The sequence below is a fragment of the Aricia agestis genome, chromosome 9 (genome assembly GCF_905147365.1).
Source record: "Aricia agestis chromosome 9, ilAriAges1.1, whole genome shotgun sequence".
NCBI lineage: Eukaryota > Metazoa > Arthropoda > Insecta > Lepidoptera > Lycaenidae > Aricia > Aricia agestis.
This window is the reverse complement of record NC_056414.1, coordinates 10,200,663-10,222,528: the sequence shown is the minus strand read 5'-3', so window position 1 is coordinate 10,222,528 and position 21,866 is coordinate 10,200,663. Positions and strand designations below refer to the sequence as shown.

Here is a 21,866-nt window from a genome sequence, read left to right as displayed (position 1 = left end):
TTTTAATAACCTAAGAATGCAATCGTAATCTTACAAGGCAATTGTGAAAGAAACAATGATTTTGGGTATCATAATTTTTAGACTTTGGGTATAAAATGTTTAATTGCCTTTATTAGCTGGTAATATTCGGAAGTAGGTAAAAAGCTTTTTGTGGGTAAAGCAACCCGCTGAATTGACATAACTTGGGGAGCGATATGGGACGTCTTGTATTCAGAACGCATATAGGTTGGGACTTGGGCGTAATCATGGTAAGTGCCTTTACGTTTTAGACCCCTGAAAACAAAATGGGCACATAATATGGACACAGGCACATAATTATAAAATATGTTTAATCTAGAATTATGAGGAATGAAAATTATTATTGAATTTCTTTAAAGTAATTTCATTTTAGTAAATTATTTAATAAAAACGATTATTAATTAATAACTTTAACATATTCTTAAGTTAGTACAAAAGTGGTTCACAAACTGTTGCTTGCTTTGAAAGGCACTGCCTCGCCCTGGATGGAAATAAGTTCTCGTCTCGATGTTTTCTTGTCTAGAAGTCTCTTAAAAATAAAAGGAACAATTTTATAGTAATTCGTTAACAACTGCAAATAAAATTGCCACACAGTATGAACAAAATATAATAAATTTTCCTATACGATAAACAAGATTGCACCCCAGCCTACTAACGATTTTTACACCACAATCAATAAAAAAAGAAGTTACAACCAGTCTGGAACCACTGCTTTGTTTATTTTAATGCCTAAATAAAATCAGTATTTGTCAACTTATTCATTAATTTATGCAAAAAGTTATCGCGTAGACGATCCTCTTTGGCATCGAACTTATAGATAATTTTAATACACACAAAGTTTGTATAAAAACAACATGAACTTAAACTAATATTAACAGATAAATGCTTCACTTAGTACAAATAGTATGTTACAATCACTATTACAAAATGCGACAATCGTTACACGTATAATATTTTTTACCTGTAGTGAAATACGAATACGTATAAAAGTAGCTTTACAGTAATCTCAGTAACGTACGTATTTAACATGTTTCCTTAGAGATACAGTAGTATATCGTTAAACAAAAGAAAATATAGATACATAGTAAAGATTCTTCAAATATTGAATCGAGATATAATTAAAGGTGTAGATTCAGCGAAAAAGTAGAAGCCTGCTAATGAACACAAACTTTGCTTTCCAGTATTTATAACTCCGTGCTCATTTCGGCCCCGCCCGGAGGTTTGCTGAGGTCGCTGGATGTGGAAAAAGCGGATTCCGCAGCGCCTGGTGCCTCACTTGATGTATTCAATTGCTCTGAAGCCTGCGTGTAAAATAAGTCCTTATATATACCAATTTACCTCAAAACCTTGAAAACACAGACAAACTTGATAACATATAAATGCACACAAAAAAATTAATCACACAGAACAAAATTAACACAATTCGGAGACGAGGTTAGTCAGAGTTAGTGGATGCACATAATCACAAATACTACAAACCAAAACGCATGCGAAACAAAAACGGCCACGAGCAACCCGGAACGGGGCGAACAATGCGTGCAGCTACTTCATTCCGGTACGTGACACACATCGCAGGTCCTTACTTACTGCGTGCTTTCTATGAGCGGTTTTAGTATAATGTCGAGCGTGTTGTCGTGTCGCAAGTGCGAGTGCGGCGCGCCCGCCAGGCGGGTGTGCGTCCGCGCGAAGTTCGCGTTGTAGTCGCGCGACTCGCGCGTCGGCCGCGCGTACCGCCGCGCCAGCGACCCGCTCTCGCCCACCATTATGTTGTTGTTGCTAGCATGTCTCTGTATCCCAATCACACTAGTAAGCTATGAACACCCTTATACGAGCATCTGGTGTAGGGCCACGGCAGCGCAATTGCCGAGTTCTTTATTATTTCAACGTCAAAATATATCGACCAGTTGAATAGGCCACACACCAGATGCTCGTATCAGTTATGAAAATATAATATCTACAATTGCACACCTCACTGAAGTATGTATATAATATTAAAATAAGAGCTTCACAGCCAGAAAGATAGTGCTTAAGTGTCCATATCTATTATTAAAATCAAGTCTTTTATCGATACAATTTTGTATTTTCCACTGCAGCACTCTGTACCGTTAAGGCCCCTTAAGCTGAAAGCTTGGTTAAGATTATACTTTATAATATACTATAACCATAATGAAATACTTAACATACGAGTTCAGATTTATGAATAAATTCCAAAATTCTACATTAGATCGTAATTTTTCCAAAAAAGTCCTTCTCGATAAAAGGTATTTACATTATATTTTGAGAATCTTTGTCATGAAATATGAATGGAAATCGCATTTTTACAATATTATCTCAGCGACCCTCGAAATATCTGCTGAATGTTCCAAATGCCATTAACAAAAATATTCAATACAAACACTTGTCGCTAAAATGTCAGATTTCCAAATATTATTTGCGAAAATGATTTTATGATCATATCTTTACGTTGTGTTTTTAATACTTGTACTTGTGTTCAAAGAAATTTACTTTCTTGCGGACAAATTTTACGTTCACAGGTCGTTTTCCTACACCTGAAGTCTGCATAATTTTCTTGGCACATGACAAAGTAGACCGACGTGTACAGGTAACTCTATGCAGACTAATTTTCTTGCTTTTTTTGCAGAATTTAAACATTGTTGAATTAAGATGATCTTGGGATGCAAAATGTATTTTGATATTAATGTAAGATTTACAGCCTAAAGGGGCTAGTTCTATTAAAATCTATAATATCATGAAGATAGATATATTATGCGACAGTAGACTAGCTGGCCAGTGCGTATTACAAAAACTGTTTCTGGTAGTGATAATTATATTAAATGATAGTTTATATTATGATTAAGGCTAGCTGCATATCACCAAACAGTTTCTACTTTAGGATCTACTATCAAAATGGCATTTGGAACGCAGGAGGATGTTAGAAGCGAAGCGCCCACTCACAAATAGAGAAAAGCCCGAGTCTGCCTGCGGGTAGGTGGGGGGTGCAGGGTCGCGGCGTCGGGCCGCGGCGCTGTCGCTGGCGACCGACAGCAGGGACCGTTGCGAGCCCGACGCCGTCAGTCGCGGTCTCGCCGACACTCGCACCGCGCGCCCGCACCCCGCGCCCCACGCCGCCCCTCCCGCGCCGCCCGCGCCCGCCCGCCACACTCTACTCACTGGGGCGGTTGAGCCGTTCGCACCGCACTTGGCGCTGTCACTCGACCTGAAAAAGAATTGGTTGTAGAAGCTGCACTCTTCAGTTATGACGTGGTGTGAAGCGTCCATAGATATTATTATTATTATTATTATACCAAAGAAAGAGGTTTAGAACTTCGTATCGACTTGAGGCCAGTAGTTCTGATTACATTATGACACACATTCTGATCGCACAGTTTTTTTTAAATAAAGTAAGGGGGCAAACGGGTCACCTGATGGGAAGCAACTTCCGTCGCCCATGGACACTCGCAACATCAGAAGAGCTGCAGGTGCGTTGCCGGCCTTTTAATAGGGAATAGGAATAGGGGATTGGGCCTCCGGTAAACTCACTAACTTGGCGAAACACTGCCCACGCGCTGTTTCACGCCGGTTTTCTTTGAGCCCGTGGTATTTCTCCGGTCGCCGCATGGCTCTCAACACGGTAAAACAGTCTAGTAAATGTTTACATTATGTGTTCAAACAACATCAATGTTCCTTTTATTTTGACCTATTATAATATTATTATCTATGATTATTCTCGCATTTTTTCCAGATAATAAACACGGTGCTGGCAAAGGATAGGGAGGAATGACGGAAGCTCCATCGACAAGTATCCTTCTCTTAACTCTTTAATAGAAAACAGAAAAATGATCATGGCAAGAAACACAATTTTATTTAAACTGTGACGTACTTTCTTCACAAAAGATTGTAGCGCCTTCAATTCGACGGAATGGATGTAAGTCATTCGTAAACGTATGTTTGACCCAGTTGCGTCACAAAGTAATTTTAAAAGTTGGAATCGTATTGGGCGGCGCATACACTATACACTATACAGCAGTGTTTTTCAAACTTATTAATGACAAAATATTTTGTTTTTTTATCATGTACTAGATGACGCCCGCAACTACGTTGCGTTGCAAAATTAGTTTATCGCGTGGGAACCGTACATTTTCCCGGGATAAAAGTATCCTATGTCCTTTCCCGGGACTCAAAGTATCAAATTTCAGCCTAATTGGTTCAGCCGTTTAGGCGTGAAGAGGTAACAGACAAACAGACATACAGACACACTTTCGCATTTATAATATTATAGTATATAGTATGGATGTATTTTTGAAGATTTTCTTCTGTTAAATTGTATCCTTAATCTTTATTTTTTAAATAAAATAGTCATTTTAACCTTTGGCGACCCCTCTACAGAAGCTTCGCGACCCCGAGGGACCAACAGTTTGAAAAACATTGCTATACAGTATACACACGGTACAGCGTGCGACTAAAAGTAGCAACTGAGCTTCAAAGGGCCGCTGTGTTTGATTACTTTTGATGTCGATGAGAATGCAAACGTATTTTGCGACCGGCGGGACAACGCGGCTATTTTGATGTTTACAAAAGTCGTAGATAGGACGTGGGTAGTGAAAAGCGCTCGTTTGAAGGCTCTTAGTTATTTCGCCGTAGCAAGTTCGCCGGTTCGAAAAAAGATTTTGTAGCATTCAGCGTGTATTTCTGCTGCGAACACACAATCTACTGGGAACACAATGCCGCCGAGTTCGTTATTTAAAGGTGATTTCAGACGGAATGAACGCAGTCGATATTTTCGGCTGAATCGCATCTTTTAATTGAACCTGAGTCGACACTTTTCATTGGCGTTGAATATTTATTTAAAATAACCTCATTTTTAAATGAGGCTATTTTGAAACTATCAAATTATTTTATTAGGAAACAACAGCAGATTTTAAATAATAACAATAATAGCTCCCACACCGGTTTCGGTGACGGTGGCCGGTTTCATTGAATCCCCACGCCATCCGTGATAGTCCTACAATCACTGTCTTTAAAAGACGCTTAAAGGAGCACTACCTCAATACCGAATCCAACTATCATTATTAAATATACATATAGTATGTATTTATTTTAGTAAATATTTATAGTTTATAGTATAGTATGTAGTATGTATTCTAATTTTATTATTATTATTAATAAGTATATTTAATAAGTTTGTTATTATTATTAGTAAGTATAGTGTAGTTTTTTGTTTTTTTTTTTGTTGAACATAATATGTATAATAATAATTTAGTATTACTTACATACTTATAATTTTTTCTTCATCTGTATAATTTGTTAAATGTTTTTGTGTGCAATAAACTGTTAAATAAATAAATAAATAAAACCAGGCCAGCTACATAGGAGTAATTTTATAGTGCCCAAGTGTGTGCGCAGTATACAAGAGCACTCTCTATTCCTTTACTCTCATAACCAGTGGGACGGAAGACCGACACGACCGGCGAGAGATCAGGTGCAGGACCAACTTTTTACATCCGACGCATGGATCATCTTACTTGTCAGACAATCAGCCTGTATTGTCCTAACCAAACTCGGAAATAACATGTATCCAACGCGGGAATCGAACCCACGACCTCCGAGTCAAGAGCCGCGCTCTATACCACTAGACCACGGAGGCGACATTTTAAATATTATGTAATCTTGTTTATGCTTCGAGTACATACCAAACATATTTAAAACTGTTACATCTTATATATTTTTTAAATTCACTAACAGTAATCATAGTTCATTAATAAAGACGTCTTTTTTCCCAAAAATTTGAGGTATATTCAATTGGATGACTAGCCATTTGTAGTGTGAAATGAAAATGAAAGTGTTAGGAAAACGGATACATTTATTTTCCTACGCGCAACCAAGCCTTGTGTGAGGTGCTTTAAGCCGTCCCGAGATTCAATGCTAGATACCCGTTTTCTATTTTTCGATTAAAATTTTCGTTTGTGCACTTTTCTAAAAGACACTCTGTGTGAAAGTAACTATCAAATTTCGAAAAGCAAACTCGCGTTGAAAAGTGTGTTTATATTATATCGGAAAGAGGGTAATAATATAAAAAGTCTTACTTTGCGATTGAAATGTTGCTCCAACTTGCTAATTTAACTTGACTCAGATATTAGGCCCCTAGCTGCTCTATCTCTTAGGGCCTACGTCAATATGTTTTTTAGATTTTTTCAAATCTATCATCTTTCGTACAATTGATGAACGAGAGAGTATGATATTTTAATCCATTAATTTCTTCAACCCTTATTTTGGTGTTATGGTGTTATTAATAATTTAAATTTAAATTAATTAATATTTCTGTAAGCGTTGCTATAAGACAGGGTCACCAAATGGCGGACCGCGATCCGCATCCGGACCGCCGACCCATTATGTGCGGACCAAGCGTTTTCAAAGATTATAACTTCGCTTAAAATAAATTTTGGTCTCGATGAACATATTCTCCAGGATTAAATTCCAATAGCTTACATCAATTATTTCACTCCTAACATCAGAGAGATAATTAGCTACAAAAGTTAACACATTTTTTCATTGATTTGTAAATGCATAATAATTTTTTTAATGTGTGGACCGCGAAGGTCATTTTATTTCTTAAAATGGACCCCGAGCGAAACTAATTAGTGACCCCTGCTATAGGACATTAGTGGGGCTACGTTATTTGATCGTTATAAATTTCGTTATAAGTCGTAGTAATCAGTCAGTCGGGATTTATGTCAATCCCGACTGACTTACCAAATTACGTAGGCCCTAGTTTGAACGAGTTTCTCGATGTTACCTACGCAGGTATAGAGCCATGTAAAACATTCTTACCTCTCCGAAGAATACGCGTAGTCTTGATCCGCTCCGAGTCCGGAGTCCGTGTGCTCGTGTGACACTCGCGCGCTGCCGATCAGCTCGCCGCTCGAGCTGTTACTGTTGCTGTTGGTGACAGGACTGTACGGGTTGTTGTTGAGGTGTGTGACGGACCCTTTATACCCGTTGTTGGTGAGGAAGTCGTCGCCGGCACGCTCCAACGTCTCATCGTAACTCGGGTACACGCGCCTGAAATTTACCGTCCTTGAGAACTTCGCAAACTAAATAAGTTAAGTTCGTTAGCTATATTAATAACTTGATGTGGGAGGGTATATTATATAACGACCCGATGTTGAGTCTATTGACGCATAAAGCTTTTTACGCAGCTTTATACTTTATCAAACTGTCATTTGCCACCCAACCAAAGTGCTACAACAGCATATTTTATGCCCAAAATGTTAGTAACATTGAGAATTTATTTGTTGTCAAGCTAGAGTGAACTATTTTAAATTCCTGCTGAAATACAATAGTGTAAAGGTAGCTGGTAATATTTTATCGTGATTAAATAGAGGGTTAAGGGACAGAAGAATTATTGGGCCAAAAAGGTATCTTATGAGGATGGTCGGGCTTCGTTCACAGATATCGCATACCGCTATCTCGTTAAGATAAAATATAACTCTCAAATCGTATATTTCTAATGTGGGTAAGGAATTATTGGAACATTTCAAGAGATTACGTTGGTTACATTATGGAAAAATAGCTCAAGTTATTTTACCAGACGCCCTTCAAGAGTACTGAAAACTAAGATTAAACATCGTTTAAAAAAGTTTTTACAACTAAGTGTATCATACCTACTATTTATAAAGTAACTGTCAAAACCCACTAATTACAAACATAAAAAAAATCGTTAAAAAATAAGTTTAAACATAGTATAACAAACTTTTTGCAACTAAGTATATCATACTTATTTTATTACATACTAGCTGTTACCCGCGACTTCGTCCGCGTCAACAAAATGGACCAAATCTTATGCAACAACAAAATAATTTTGAAAATCGGTCCACAAACGGCGGAGTACGATATAGGTAAAACATAAAAAAGTAAAAAATATCCTCCCCCTTTTTGGAAGTCGGTTAAAAAGTAGCCTAAGTTACTCCTTATTACATCAGCTATCTGCCAATAAAAGTCCCGTCAAAATCGGTCCAGCCGTTTCAGATATTAGCTGGAACAAACAGACAGACATACAGACATACAAAAATTTTAAAAATTGCTATTTGGGCATATGTACCGTATGAACATTCATATGCATGTAGTTAAAAACGGTTCTTTCAATATTACAAACAGACACTCCAATTTTATTTATATGTATAGATTATTATAAAGTATACAGCCTAAAACCTAAAAAAAGATATTATTGCTATTATTCTGCCATTAATAGCAATAATAGCAATATGCAGCCTGCCATATTAAAAGGGTGGAAGTTTATATTCTAAAATGTGAATTTGTCTATAGTTACCGTCCATGCTTGTCGCTAGTCCGGTGCGCGCTGGTGCTGGAGGCGGGGCGCGGGGGGGCGACGTTCTCACTCTTGTGACCCTTCTCCCGTCGCGACAGGGAGCCGTGATCAGTCCTTTAGAGAAGGAGGTTAAGGTTATTATTGTTTTAGAACTAAATATCGTATGATTAACAGTCCCTAAATTAACAAAAAAAAGTATCATAAATGGGGGAAAGTTTGTAAGCTTTGTGTGGTTTAAAATGATTTACATTTATTGCTTCAATTCGCTTACATAGTTATCTAAAATATAAATTAAATTTACTCTCAGCTTTTAAAATAATAATATAATTGTTAAAAACACTTTAAAAATTTACAGCGTACCCTACGGCCTTGTTCGAGCTTTCTCGTAGGAGTTTCGTAGACGGCGCTACAGCGTGCTACGTGCGTAGCATAATCATACAGTTTGAGTTGTAGAAACTGTAGTTTTCAGGAACTTAAAATAATATTTACTACCTACACCAATGATATTCTATGTTACTAACGTAACTAGATTGGAAGTTTACGGTAGCAACGCGTTGCCACTTCGAAGATGCCTGCAGGCATATCTCACATACATAATGACATAACGAATATATGACTTGACATTGTCTTTTGAACAAAAAAGTGGTTACGCATTTCTGAGAATCTTTTGTAAGACATTGCTACTCTAGTATTTTAGAAACTCATTGACCTACACTTACAAAGGTATAAGCTATGGAAGTATACTAACTTAAGGATGTATATAAGGTCAAATTCCGTACTACATCCAATTAAATTATGAAAGTACAAAATATGTAAAAAATTGGTCACCCAGACACTTAGTATGAATTATAATGATTTTTTATAATAGATTTTTAAAGAACTATTCGATATTTATTATTGTAAAAATTTTTGTTGTAATTTGACTACCGCAAATGGCGGCCAAGAAAGCTCGGCAAAGCTTTAAATGCAGGTGGCGAAAAAAGAAACTAACGCTGGCACATACAAAAACGACATATTTGACAGTTCTTCTTCACCAGCAGCGCCCCCGCCCAAGTTCATATAAAGTCTTGTCGCACACTTCGAAGGATAATTTTCTTAAATTTCAATTTGAAATATTTCCTCAGAATTACCGGTGAACCCACTTTTTTTTTTTTGGGCTTTTTTTTTTTTTTTTTTTTTTATTAAATAAGGGGGCAAACGAGCAAACGGGTCACCTGATGGTAAGCAACTACCGTCGCCCATGGACACTCGCAACATCAGAAGAGCTGCAGGTGCGTTGCCGGCCTTTTAAGAGGGTATACGCTCTTTTCTTGAAGGTTTGCAGGTCGTATCGGTCCGGAAATACTGCTGGTGACAGCCCATTCCAGAGTTTTACAGTGCGCGGCAGAAAGTTACGCGAAAAACGCACTGTGGAAGACTGCCACTCATCAAGGTGATGAGGATGGTATGTTTTTCGCGTGGGACGATAGCGAAAAGTTGCAGGTGGTATGATTCCGAACAATTCCTCAGAGCACTCCCCGTGATACAACCGATAGAGGATGCAGAGTGAAGCAACATCTCGGCGTAATTCCAGGGGGTCCAAGCTGTTTGAAACACTATGGCAGTCAACAATTCGAGCAGCCCTTCGTTGGATACGATCCAGAGGGAGCAGTTGGTATTTTGGCACCCCTGCCCAGAGATGAGAACAATATTCCATATGAGGCCGAACCTGCGCCTTGTAGAGTTGTAGGCGTTGGTCCGGACTGAAGTACTGTCTCGCTCTGTTAAGAACGCCAAGCTTCTTTGAGGCTAATTTGGCCTTACCCTCAAGATGATATCGGAACTGGACTTCGCTCGATATGTTGACGCCAAGTATCTCAATGCTAGGGGAGATGGTTAAAGATGTGCCCTCGAAACGAGGATAAACGACCATTGGTGACTTTTTAGTGGTGAACGCGCAGACTTGTGTCTTGGCGGGGTTGAATTGGACTAAGTTACGTCTACCCCATTCAGAGCTTAAAAAATCGCAAATCGTACAAAGAAATTAATAAGCAGTTTTTTAGCTGTTTATCTTTGATACAAAGTTCCCAATTCTGACGAATTCTCAAAAATTGTAACACTTCCGGCAAACATTACATATGATAAATGGAAATTTTAAAATGGATTATTTCACGTAACTTGTCGGTAAGGTATTGATTTTTCGGTATCAATCGATGCAGGATGTTTTATTCTACTATATATTTCAAATTTAGATCAGAATTTTTGAATGTATAAATGTTATATACATCCTTAATACAAAGTTTGTTTAATTTATACAAAATATAAGAGGCATACTATATAAACTATTCTAGTTGTAAAATTCCGACGTCAAAAATTTGATCTCTTATAAAACTTTACTAATAATAAAGTTTTCTTTGAATAATTAAGGTGCTACTATTAAAGACGAACTAAAATTAATTATTCACTAAAACTTTGCAAATAATAATTGTTCCAAGGATTATAATGTCTGAGCCCTGAGAACTTATCTTGATATCATTAATATTGACTTAGCGTTTATTGGGAACGGTGGATGAACTGCGAATAATTGGCTGATGATTGATGATAAATCCATTGGGTCGGGTTCGTTTGAACTAATTAGTGATTTGAACTGCACCCGTAGCTTGGCTACAGTAGACATACGAAAGTATAGACAAACAGTGGAGATAAACTGAAGGTGCCGTTCCGATATTTACCGCGGCTAGCCGCGATCAACAAAAGTTCAATTAAAATGCCACTTTATGACATAGATGAAGTCTACGTCATAAAGTAGGATTTTATTTGAATTTTCACTGTGAAAGTTACAGCTTATCACTTAGGAGTGATTGCACCAAAGAAATGGAACGCGTTCAAAGCACTCTGAACCGGTTCAAAACGTATAAACGCGATTATAACATCGAAATGCATTTGACCAGTATAAACTGAACGCGTTCACAGCAAATCTGAGTTTTATCTTCTGAACGCCCAAATTCCAAAGTTTAACGCTATAAAACCCGTTCAAGCCCTGTCATGGCGGAACGAAAAACATAGACAAAGAATTGTCAAGATGATAGTTTTTACACATGCGATTGTTAGTTTATGTATTGTTTCTTGCTATTTTGTAGTTAAAATAACGTGAAAAGGCTTTAAAATGATGAAAACATGTAAAAAAATCGCGTGACGTCACGTAAACTTAGATTTAATAATCGCGATCAAAAGAAGTTTGTGAAATCCAATCGAAACAAAACGAGATTTTACGTCGCAGCATGAACGCGTTCAATGGGAACTAAGTTTTATGTGTGTTTGGTGAAATCCCACCTAAGTTTTGTTACATCCTGTAACATGTAGTATAAATTGACATTTACATACCTCCTTCATTCACTAACGTCTTCAATTAGTTTGCGTTATATCTTGTAAATAACCCTGTAATAATAAGGTCGTATACTCACTGCCTGTGCTTGCCCGAGGTACGGAGCTTGGTGTGCCGGGCGTGACTGGTCTGCACCACGGTGTACGGTATCTCCTTGAGCTGCTCCTCCGTCATGCCCGCCGTCTCCACCAGCGAGAACTCCAGGTGCTGCTTCAGCTCCGTCGGCAGCCATTTCTTGTCGTTCGGTGAACCAGATCGTGACCTTGATAAAGAGAAAAAGAGAGATAAAGATAGTTAAGAATTGCAGAATTAGATCCTTTTGCTATTGATACAATGGTGAATTGTGATAAAACAGGTAGAACAATTCGGAAAACATCTGTTTTAAATTTATACAGAAGCAAAAAAAATATTTATTTATTTTATTAATAATTATATTGTTTGGAAGTCCCTACAAAATAGATTAAAAGCTTTAGTCTGCTATAAAATGAGTCGTTTATATCGTATCTTGTCATAGAAATTAACAAAGCTTGCATTTAAACAATTGTATAAACTGCACAAAAACGATTTTTTAATTTAAATGAAAGAACCGGATTACCTTATATACTAGCTGGCAAAAGAAAACTCATATTTTGTTAGAATATAAGAAAACGTTTGCGCAAAAAAGCTAAAACCAACAATTCATGTAAACGGCTCTTTGATATTCTTCTTGTTTGCTTTGTGGGTGACACGCTAATAGCCAGTTTAGAGAACCGTGTCAGGTGACCGCTTATCTCGCTTTAAAAGCTCTTCAGTTAAGTTTTGGGCAGCTTCTAACCCTTTGACTTACATCCAATCTTCGCAAAGGCAAAGAATTCAAAGCAAATTGCTAACCTCACTTTTTGTGATTAGATGCAAGTTTTACTTAAGAGTTTTGAATAAATGCATACAATAATTTTTAGATGTTTATGTGTATTGTATAAAAGCTACCGAAAACCTTTGTGCGAAATTGCTTAACCTTATGTTATATTTCTTTGTCTCGTCTATATTTTCTACTTACCGATGCTTCCTATGCCTTCGAGGTCTGTGTGATGATCGATTGGTGCCTTCTGCATCCGCCTGTGATCGTCGGACACTCGCCACCTACACAATAAAAAAGAAACATTTTATTTTTCATAGCATAAACGCTTACATTAATAAAACAACATTGTATATTTTAAATCAGGTAAAACCCAGCACTATTAAGTGATAAAAGCTATTCCCATAAATAGCTGCAAAGTCAATCATCTTAGATCCACATTAAAAAACCTCGCGACATTTAAATTTGGACTTACTCCTCATATGCATAAGGTACTCACTTGCACGCCGCCGCCCGCCGTCGTCTGCCTCAGGACCTCCTTCCATTGTGATTCTGAGTCAATTAACTCGTATTCTCTGCAACGATAAGAATCAAGACAACCGAAGTTACTTCGGGAATTACTCGTGCCAACTTTTATTTGTTCCCGCTCCCACTGAATAAGTAACATATTAATTGCAGTTGGTTCGAACTTCTAGCATTGGCAATTTCATTAACTTCACTAACTTTGTACCAAACATGGAAAATTTATTAAGAAGCTCCGTCGTTTAGTCACATGGAATTGAGTTTTATGGTTTTGTGCGAGTAGCTAATTTGCATAAAACATTTCTAGCAAATATTTTACACTATCAAAATAGTCCTATACCTACTTAGGTATTCTTCTTCAAAATACTAGTCCAATGTTTTCCAAGAAAAAGTAATGAGATGGGTATGACACTCGGTGTGTCCATCGGTCAGCTCTTTCGCTATGGTATACTCAATAGCTGTGAGCTCTCAGACTATAAATGTTAGTCTTAACTCACTTGGTGTCCGGCTGTGAGTCGTCCCGCTCGGAGCCGGACTCGTGCTTGTGCCGGGAGCGGTGCCGGCGGTGCCGCCTGCCGGACCGGCCGGAGCCCCGGGACAGCTCGCTCTCCGCGTCCGACTGCTGCCGCCGCGACCGGTGTCTATGTCTATTGACAAAACCGACGAGTCATAAAACACCACAAATCAAAATATTGTTATTTACGTAACATAAAATTATCTACTATGGATAGGTTCCGAAATTTAGACCAGTATTATACTGGCCAGTGCTTATGACGTCTAGATTCGACGCCATACTATTGATGCTAGCAGTGCAATGATTTTGTTGGGATAACATTATTATGAGGCTAAAGTCACACTTGTCGCACAGTGGCACACCAGCACACAGCATCGCGGATATTATAATAATATTATGATGCCTAGAGTACTGCAGGCTAGTACGAGTATATTGGGTTTTATTTCAGAACATAGGCGTTTTCAATAGAAATCACGTTTATTAAAAAGCATCCGCCAAATACAAATAACACATTTTCTGGCGAACACTCTTATCATAATAACTTTTTTCATGTTTATTTTGATGGAATGATTTCTATTCTACAGGAAATTGTATTCGTAAAATAAAAGTATTCAAAGATTCGCGGAACATAATTTTTATATTTTATACGGAGATAAAAGTTGTAACATTTCGCTACAGTGCGGACAGCGTCGAATGCCGATCCGATATTTATTATTTAATAAAGGAAGTGTAAGTCGGGAGCCAGTGCGAATCGGCGGGATCAAAGGAAGCGCCGATTAATACTGACGTTTGAGACGGTAATTTTATGGACGAGGGGACATTAAGATTTAAAACGCTGCTAAGCTATTTTTTAATTTTGTATTTTGTACTCGGTTGCTTCATTGTATCCGTCTTGACGTGACTTTTTAGGGTTCCATAGCCAACAAGGAACCCTTATAGTTACTGTTTTATTCTGTCTGTCCGTTCGTCTGTCTGTCCGTCTGTCCGTCCTGTCCTGTCAAAAACCGCGTACAGACAGATGGACCTGTCTGTACGCGGTTTTTGTAATTCGACATGAATGCACATTGCACATATTAATGATGCCGAATGATATATTATATAAAATCTTTAATTTTTTTTACGGTACCTCCCCTACACATCAATGCGAGGGTGATTTTTTTCGCGTCCACCCCACCATGTGAGGTGTCGTTAGAAATGTTTAAAAAAAAATACGAGTATTCAATGATCATTTTCCGATTTAGGGATTCATTTGTGAAAAGTTTTAAAGTAGAAAAAATCGGAGTCCAGTGTCCCTTTTACCAGCCTAACGGTTGCTTCTGGAAATGTGAAAAAATTCGCGGGACTAGGAAATATGCTGAATTTAAAAGGAAAACTATCACGGCTAAGAAAACTTCATAATATAAGGTTATTGAGTAATAGTCGATCAACTAAAAAAGTGTATTCGTAGAAGTACAAATGAACTTTTGCGTTCAATATCCTTTGAACGTAACTGAGTTGATGTTGTTAGTAGTGTAAAACACGTTATAAATGTGCATTCATTGTCCATACAAATATTATCAAAAACTAGCGGTACCACGGAACCCTATATTGCGCGTGGCACGACACGCACTTGTTTTAGGATGTGGTTGCAAGCTGGGATATTAATGAAACTAATTTATGTGTTAACGTTTACATAATATTATTTTCTTGATCGTCTTTTTGAAATTTAAATTAAACATTAAACTGTTAGAGTATTTTCTTCTCATACCTTCCGGTTACTGGCTACCCGTCGGCAAAAAATTAGGTCATTGGTCATGTGTCAGCTTTCATATCTACCGGCTTATCCATACTTACTATTGTCTGTCTGTCTATCTGTCTGTCTGTTTGTCTGTCTGTTACCTCTTCACGCCCAAACCACATAACCGTTTTGACTGAAATTTGGTATGGATATACTTTTAGTCCTGGGAAAGGACATAGGATACTTTTTATCCCGGAAAGATGCGGGCGTCATCTAGTATTTTTATACATTTCGCTCCTTTCGACAATTAAAAATTAGTGTTTGAAGCAGTTTGTCTAATCAGGGCCTTTAAACCACCATTAGCTACCAAGATATAGAGCACTTACTTGCGGTTAGACCTAGAGTCGTTAGAACTCTGCGAGTCGACGCTGGCTGAGCGGTGTCTCGGCACGGGCGGCGGGCGGTGCGCGGTGGGCGACGCCGAGTACAGGCCGCGGCGGGCCGGCGCCGACCGCGTCGAGCGAGGGGACCCGCCGACCGCGGGGATGCCTTCGCCGCTTATGCTGTGGACATAGGCTGTGATTAGAGGGTGCGATGTGGACGGAGCGGCGGACATGGCTGGTGGTAATCGTCGTCCTATACGAATTATGACGTTTGATTTAGGAAAGGTAAGAGCTAGCGTCTGTTCACAATAGCATCAAAAATTGTAGCAAGACAAAATTCAATTCAAGCGACGCTACATCCTCTGAGCTAGGTGTCCAATAGGTTCGGTTGTTACTGTCTTACAGAAAGTGGTGGACATAGGTCTGTATCATTCAGTGGTAGAAACGAAATAAAACCGATATTATGAATATTAAAAGTAGTTAGTGGCACTTCTTCAACCAAACTTTAAGCACAGAATACATATTAGTAACAACTTTAATTTGTAAATTTAAATTTCGATTGTTTTAATGTTTCCACAAATTCATGCAGAATGTATAAATCTTCTAAAAAACAAACTTTTGATAACTTTTAAGATTTTCTTTCTAAGAAAAACAAACTTTTCTTCTTATCAATGTACATAACTTAAGATAAACCTTAAAATGTCTTGAGACTCGAAGATAACTTTAGATTGTACGTCGAGAACCACTGCGATTTTACATATTCACAATCTCAGTCTATTATAATTCTATGATAACAACGTGTACAGTGTACACCCTAAGGACGTTATAGACAACATAAAAATTTTAATAACTGCAGTAAAGTTTCCTCAATGATTTCACTAAAAGCTTCGTCCATTAGCCTGCTAAGTGCAAAGGGCATTTAATGCCCATGTCAATGTTGGTGTACCTTAAAATAATGACCTCCCTAGGGACCCACTCTATTTCTTCATACACGGAAGTTAAAAGGGAATATTTTAAAAACATACTATAAGTTTATCAACGAGCTAGCTAGGAAGGAAACCAAAATGTAGAACTCCGATTTCTGGGAATAATATAAAAACATTTATGTTTTTCATTGGCATTTTCAAAATTATCATTTTAATGTTTTCTTACATCTCAGAAATACACGAGACTGTACTTAAATTTTCTGATTCACTTCATTCATAAAAACTAGGCCTTTACATCTGATAAGGATGATTTATACAGTATTTTTCAGAGCGAAGTAACCACTCCTCAAATACTGTAGTGCCTGGGACAAGATTTTTAAATGTCCGTATGGTTGTTCATTCATAAAATATATACTTAAATCATTGAAGTAATAAAACGCAGTTATAATATTGTGTTGCTTCATTGCTTGAAAATGCTTCATTTTATTGCTATCGCACCATCAACACAATGCGGCCATTAGAATTCATGTTAACAGTAATCGATTTTAATTTTCTTTTACGACAAAGCAGTAAAATTAACTTACAAAAACTGCTTTATTACATTCCGTGAACTAAAAGCTGGAAAATCACTTAAATTTTTTAATAAAATTTATTTCAGATGGTAAACTTGTTTTTAATTGTTATTAGTATGTATAAATAAATGATAGTCTGAAATATTATCTTCGATAGATATTTTAATTTAGTTTAATTTTAAAAGACAATTTTTTTAAATTGTTATTAGAGTAAGAATAAACAGATAAATCATATGCATCAAGAACTATAGCTGTTAGCTTCTAAATATTAAATTTAACTTTATTTTAATATTAAATTTAATTCTCAAAAGACCTTTCTGGGAAGGCAAATAGTGAAATGATAAAGACAAAACTTTGGCCTACATAATATTTGGATAGAATAAAAAATATACAATGAATTTGAATGAAATGAGCATGTTTTTGTTTTAATCCTGAATATTTAAAGCTGTACGCAATACGTTGGCGAACCTTGTTTTCATAAACTTTATAAGTAGGACGTTGTCTAATTTACTTAAAAGTCCATTCCACTTTTATAATATTGCAAGTTAAGTCCAAAGACTTCATAATTTTTTATGCTCGCAAAATTGTATCTAGCAATATTAGTAATAATTTATTCATACATATTGTAAGTAGCTAAATTTGTTGTGTAAATCTTGCTTGCACTTTGATATATTATAACAAAGACCATAATATGGTCACACCTAATCTAAGATTATAATATCTACTATAAATACTACACTACAATATTATAATATTATAATTTATCCTTGTCTTTCGAGCCATATTTGTAACGTTTTAGACAAGGACTTAGATCTTTCTATTGATAATAAATTAAGGGGGGTAGTCATAAAAACTTTTAGTATTTTCATTAGGAAATGTTTTTATGTATGTTGTTAATTTATGTAGATAGTTATACAAATGGGAATTTTATGTGTACTAGTGATGCATCAGTAACATTGTATTAGGTCGGTAAAAAGTATCATGTAATGGGTGCGTAAATCACGAGAATGGCGCTAGTCGACCGTTTGCAGTGATTTAATTGGTGCTTTCTGCAAATTAATAGTTGTTTTGATCAACAATTTAAGTGGCCATCAATTTTTGTCTTTCATGGTGGTAGAAAGTTAAGAGAAACATAGTACGTTTAGAAAAATGTTGTTGATGTCCATTTTCACGTACATTTTTATCCATGTTTATATTCTTACTAGCTGACCCGGCAAACGCTATTTTACCATATAAATTATTTCTAGTATCAATATAAAAAGGAGATAAAAAGCTAATCTCAGGCCTAACGAATGTACATGCAAAATTTCATTAAAATCGGTGAGTCGTTTTGGGGGAGTTCGCGCACAGACACTGTGACACGAGAATGTTATCGTATATCTTTAAGCGAGCAATTCTTGTATATTAATGTATAATTGGAATCTCGGAATCGGCTCCAACGATTTTCATGAAATTAAGTATATAGGGGGTTTCGGGGGCGATAAATCGGTCTAGCTAGGAATCATTCTCAGAAAATGTCTTTTTATTCGTGTTTTATCGATAATCGATAAACTGAAAAATATGACTCTTTCTGACATCTATTGGCGAATAATAATACTATTATGTTAGCAACTAATTGTTTTAACGACCAGCAGATGGCGTTATTAAGTAACACGAAGACAATGAGTGTTTGCTATACCGAGCAAAGCTCGGTCATCCAGGTACTATATATTAGAAGAAGATGTACATGTATTTTTTTGTGTATTGTGTATGTATTGTGTATTTTCCTAGAAACGCCACGGTGCCTAAACGACAAGACATTGAAGCTCGAAAAGTACCATTACATTCATATTGTTGACGAGATGAACACTGGGTACACAAGGCAGTGGGTTTTTACGTATATGCGATATAGGCAAACGAATATTAGTACCACAAACACTAGACATATTTCACACAGACACAATATATTTAGTATCTGTGTGCATCTTTTACTCACATAAATCATGTACACCGTGAGAATTGATGATGTTGCTAAGCTTAATGTAAATCATAGACGTTTAGATATTAGCTAGAATTGCATGGCTGGCTTAATTGCGGAGCCGTACATCAAACGGTGTCACAGGTGGGAATCCCGAGTTTGATCTAATACATAATGCGACACCGACCTGACAGCCGTAAAGATTATACACTTACAGGGATGCTTTGGCGCGGATTTGAGGTAGTATGCTGACACCAGGCCCAGCATTTTTAGGGTTCCGTACCCAAAGGGTAAAAACGGGACCCTATTACTGAGACTTCGATGTCTGTCCGTCTGTCTCCGGGCTTTAGCTCAAGAACCGCTATAGCTAGAATTCTGAAATTTTCACAGTTTGTATTGCTGCTATAACAACAAATACTAAAAACAAAATAAAATTAATTTATAAGGGGGGCTCTCATACAACAAACGTGATTTTTTTGGCCTTTTTTGCTCTATATCAATAATGACAACAGGTAAGTACTTGAACTTTTCTCAAAGTTCTTAATTATACGTGTACTTTAATATTTAATAATAATATTAAAATAAAATAAAAAATTAAGGGGGCTCCCATACAAAAAACACAATTTTTGGCCTAATTTTGCTCTATAGTGGTACGGAACCCTACGTGCGCGAGTCCGACTCGCACTTGGCCAATTATTGTCCTTACCCACAAAAATTTTGTTCGTTAAATTTTGAATGCGGTCTTGTTTTAAATCGTCCAAAGAAAATAACTCCATTTACAAATCAATGAGTAATTTTTTGTGGATTAGAACATGAATGCTTTACAGCATCCAGTTAAAATTCAGAGTAAAGACTTAGGAGGCTCTCTAAAATTGTCTTCAGATACTTGGAGCCGAACTTTATGGCATTAGAAATTATTCTAATGCCATAAAGTTCGGCTTAGTTATATAGGCTTAGCTAGTTATTAAACTATATTTTACTCCAATGCTTTTTCATTTTATGTTTAATACAGAAGATAGCTGCTTGCAGTTAAGCTTTTACTAATATGTACTTCTATGTTATTTACCTATGTGGTTTTGTATGACATTGTTATGTGGGCATGGAAACTGGTTTCTAAAATTACACTAGCGCTAGTTAATATTCCAGCCACATAAAAATGATACTTGAATGGAATTAATAGGAGAGCGCTATTGTAAAGCAGTAGTCTCTAGGGTGGGATTTTACATACAGGCGGCAAGAGTTCTAATTTCAGCCACGCGCCAAATCAGCCTTATAAGTCTATATAAGAACTTTGCTCAGAGATGAAGCGAACCTGTTGTAAAACTAGAATTAATATGTCATAAAGGTAGAGTACCTATAAATCAACTTGTAAGTAGTTTCAACATTAAAACTTTGTTATTAAGTCATTGTTTTTAATGGTAAATATAATTTTATGTCAATACTACTAAGGTGTACTCGGGTAATCGAGACAGTAGCGGTCATTGACTCCCTGTTAATAAACTTGTCATTTTTAGGGTTCCGTAGTCAACAAGGAACCCTTATAGATTCGGTCTGTCCATCCGTCTGTCTGCCCGTCTGTCCGCGGTTTCAAAACCGCGGACAGACGGGCAGACAGACTGATCAATCAGATACTAATAATAACTCCCACACCGGTTTCGGTGACGGTGGCCAGTTTCATTGAAACCAGGCCGCAGGAGTAATTTTATAGTGCCCAAGTGTGTGCGCAGTACACAAGAGCACTCTCTATTCCTTTTTCTCTCATAACCCAGTAGGACGGACGACCGACACGACTGGCGAGAGATCAAGCGCAGAACCGACTTTTTACATGCCCATCGGACGCATGGATCATCTTACTTGTCAGACAATCAGGTGATCAGCCTGCATCGATGTGAATTGAATATGAAGCATATCACTTCGAACTCATAAAAAGTTGAAGATTATCATTCTAAGAGTTATCAAGAAGTTTCCGATGAATCTGTAATAATTTGTGTCTTTATAAGAGGTCAATTTTATTCTTAAATATTCTAAATACAGTGCGAAAATTTCTCATTTAGCGCCTAGGCTAAAATGGTCAATGACCGCTACCGCCATGTTTCGCCGAGTACAGTAGGTATAGGTGATATTTTTTCCATTGAGAAATAGAATAATATCAGTAATAATCATACTAAGTCGCTTTAATCGAACGCATGCACAATATGATTTTAGACAGCTAAAATAGCAAAATAATGCATTTTCACCGATTAGTACGTCCCTTAGTCCAGAACTAATATCTGTGTAATTTTTACACGGGTATATTTTTTTACAAAAGCAGCTGTTACTCTACTGTATGTTTTACTTTGTATAATTCGTAGTAAATAAACAATCTTACTCGAAATAAACAACCTATATTTTATAGCTTTTAAAGAGTAAAAGGTCGTTCCCGTAAAAGTAGGGTCCTGTTGAATAAAATCTAAAGGCAGAACGATTAAGAGGTGTTAACCCCACACATCCCTTAGATAATGCCATTGTAAAGTAAACAAAGAAATAACACAATGGGAATTAAAGTACGTTCCATGTGAATAGGATATTTATTTTCTTTTTCCTCGAATAATGTTTAAATTCTTTTTAACACTGTGAATAGGTCAAATAATAAGTTTATTATAAAGTTTTGAGTGTCGTTTCGACTGAGATAATATTCGTGTTTTCTTTTTATTTATATAATGATACTACGTTTATCAATCGGTAACCGTACA

General features: G+C 36.8%; 1 protein-coding gene across 2 annotated transcripts in view; it reads right to left on the bottom strand.

Moving 5' to 3' along the window:
- Positions 1–965: 965 nt before the first annotated feature.
- The window catches only part of LOC121730212 (band 4.1-like protein 4), a 95,993-nt gene continuing 75,092 nt past the window's right edge, over positions 966–21,866 (bottom strand). The window contains exons 12-21 of one of the 2 annotated variants that reach the window (XM_042119161.1): positions 15,683–15,859; positions 13,563–13,712; positions 13,043–13,118; positions 12,745–12,827; positions 11,788–11,970; positions 8,345–8,458; positions 6,847–7,077; positions 2,974–3,235; positions 1,606–1,805; positions 1,217–1,319 (exon numbers count right to left, since the gene is read on the bottom strand). In XM_042119161.1, the coding sequence (XP_041975095.1) occupies positions 1,304–1,319; positions 1,606–1,805; positions 2,974–3,235; positions 6,847–7,077; positions 8,345–8,458; positions 11,788–11,970; positions 12,745–12,827; positions 13,043–13,118; positions 13,563–13,712; positions 15,683–15,859 (1,492 nt within the window). In that variant the 3' untranslated portion in view covers positions 1,217–1,303. Of the gene's footprint in view, positions 1,320–1,605; positions 1,806–2,973; positions 3,236–6,846; positions 7,078–8,344; positions 8,459–11,787; positions 11,971–12,744; positions 12,828–13,042; positions 13,119–13,562; positions 13,713–15,682; positions 15,860–21,866 lie in introns of both variants that reach the window. The other variant, XM_042119162.1, reaches the window with a different exon arrangement.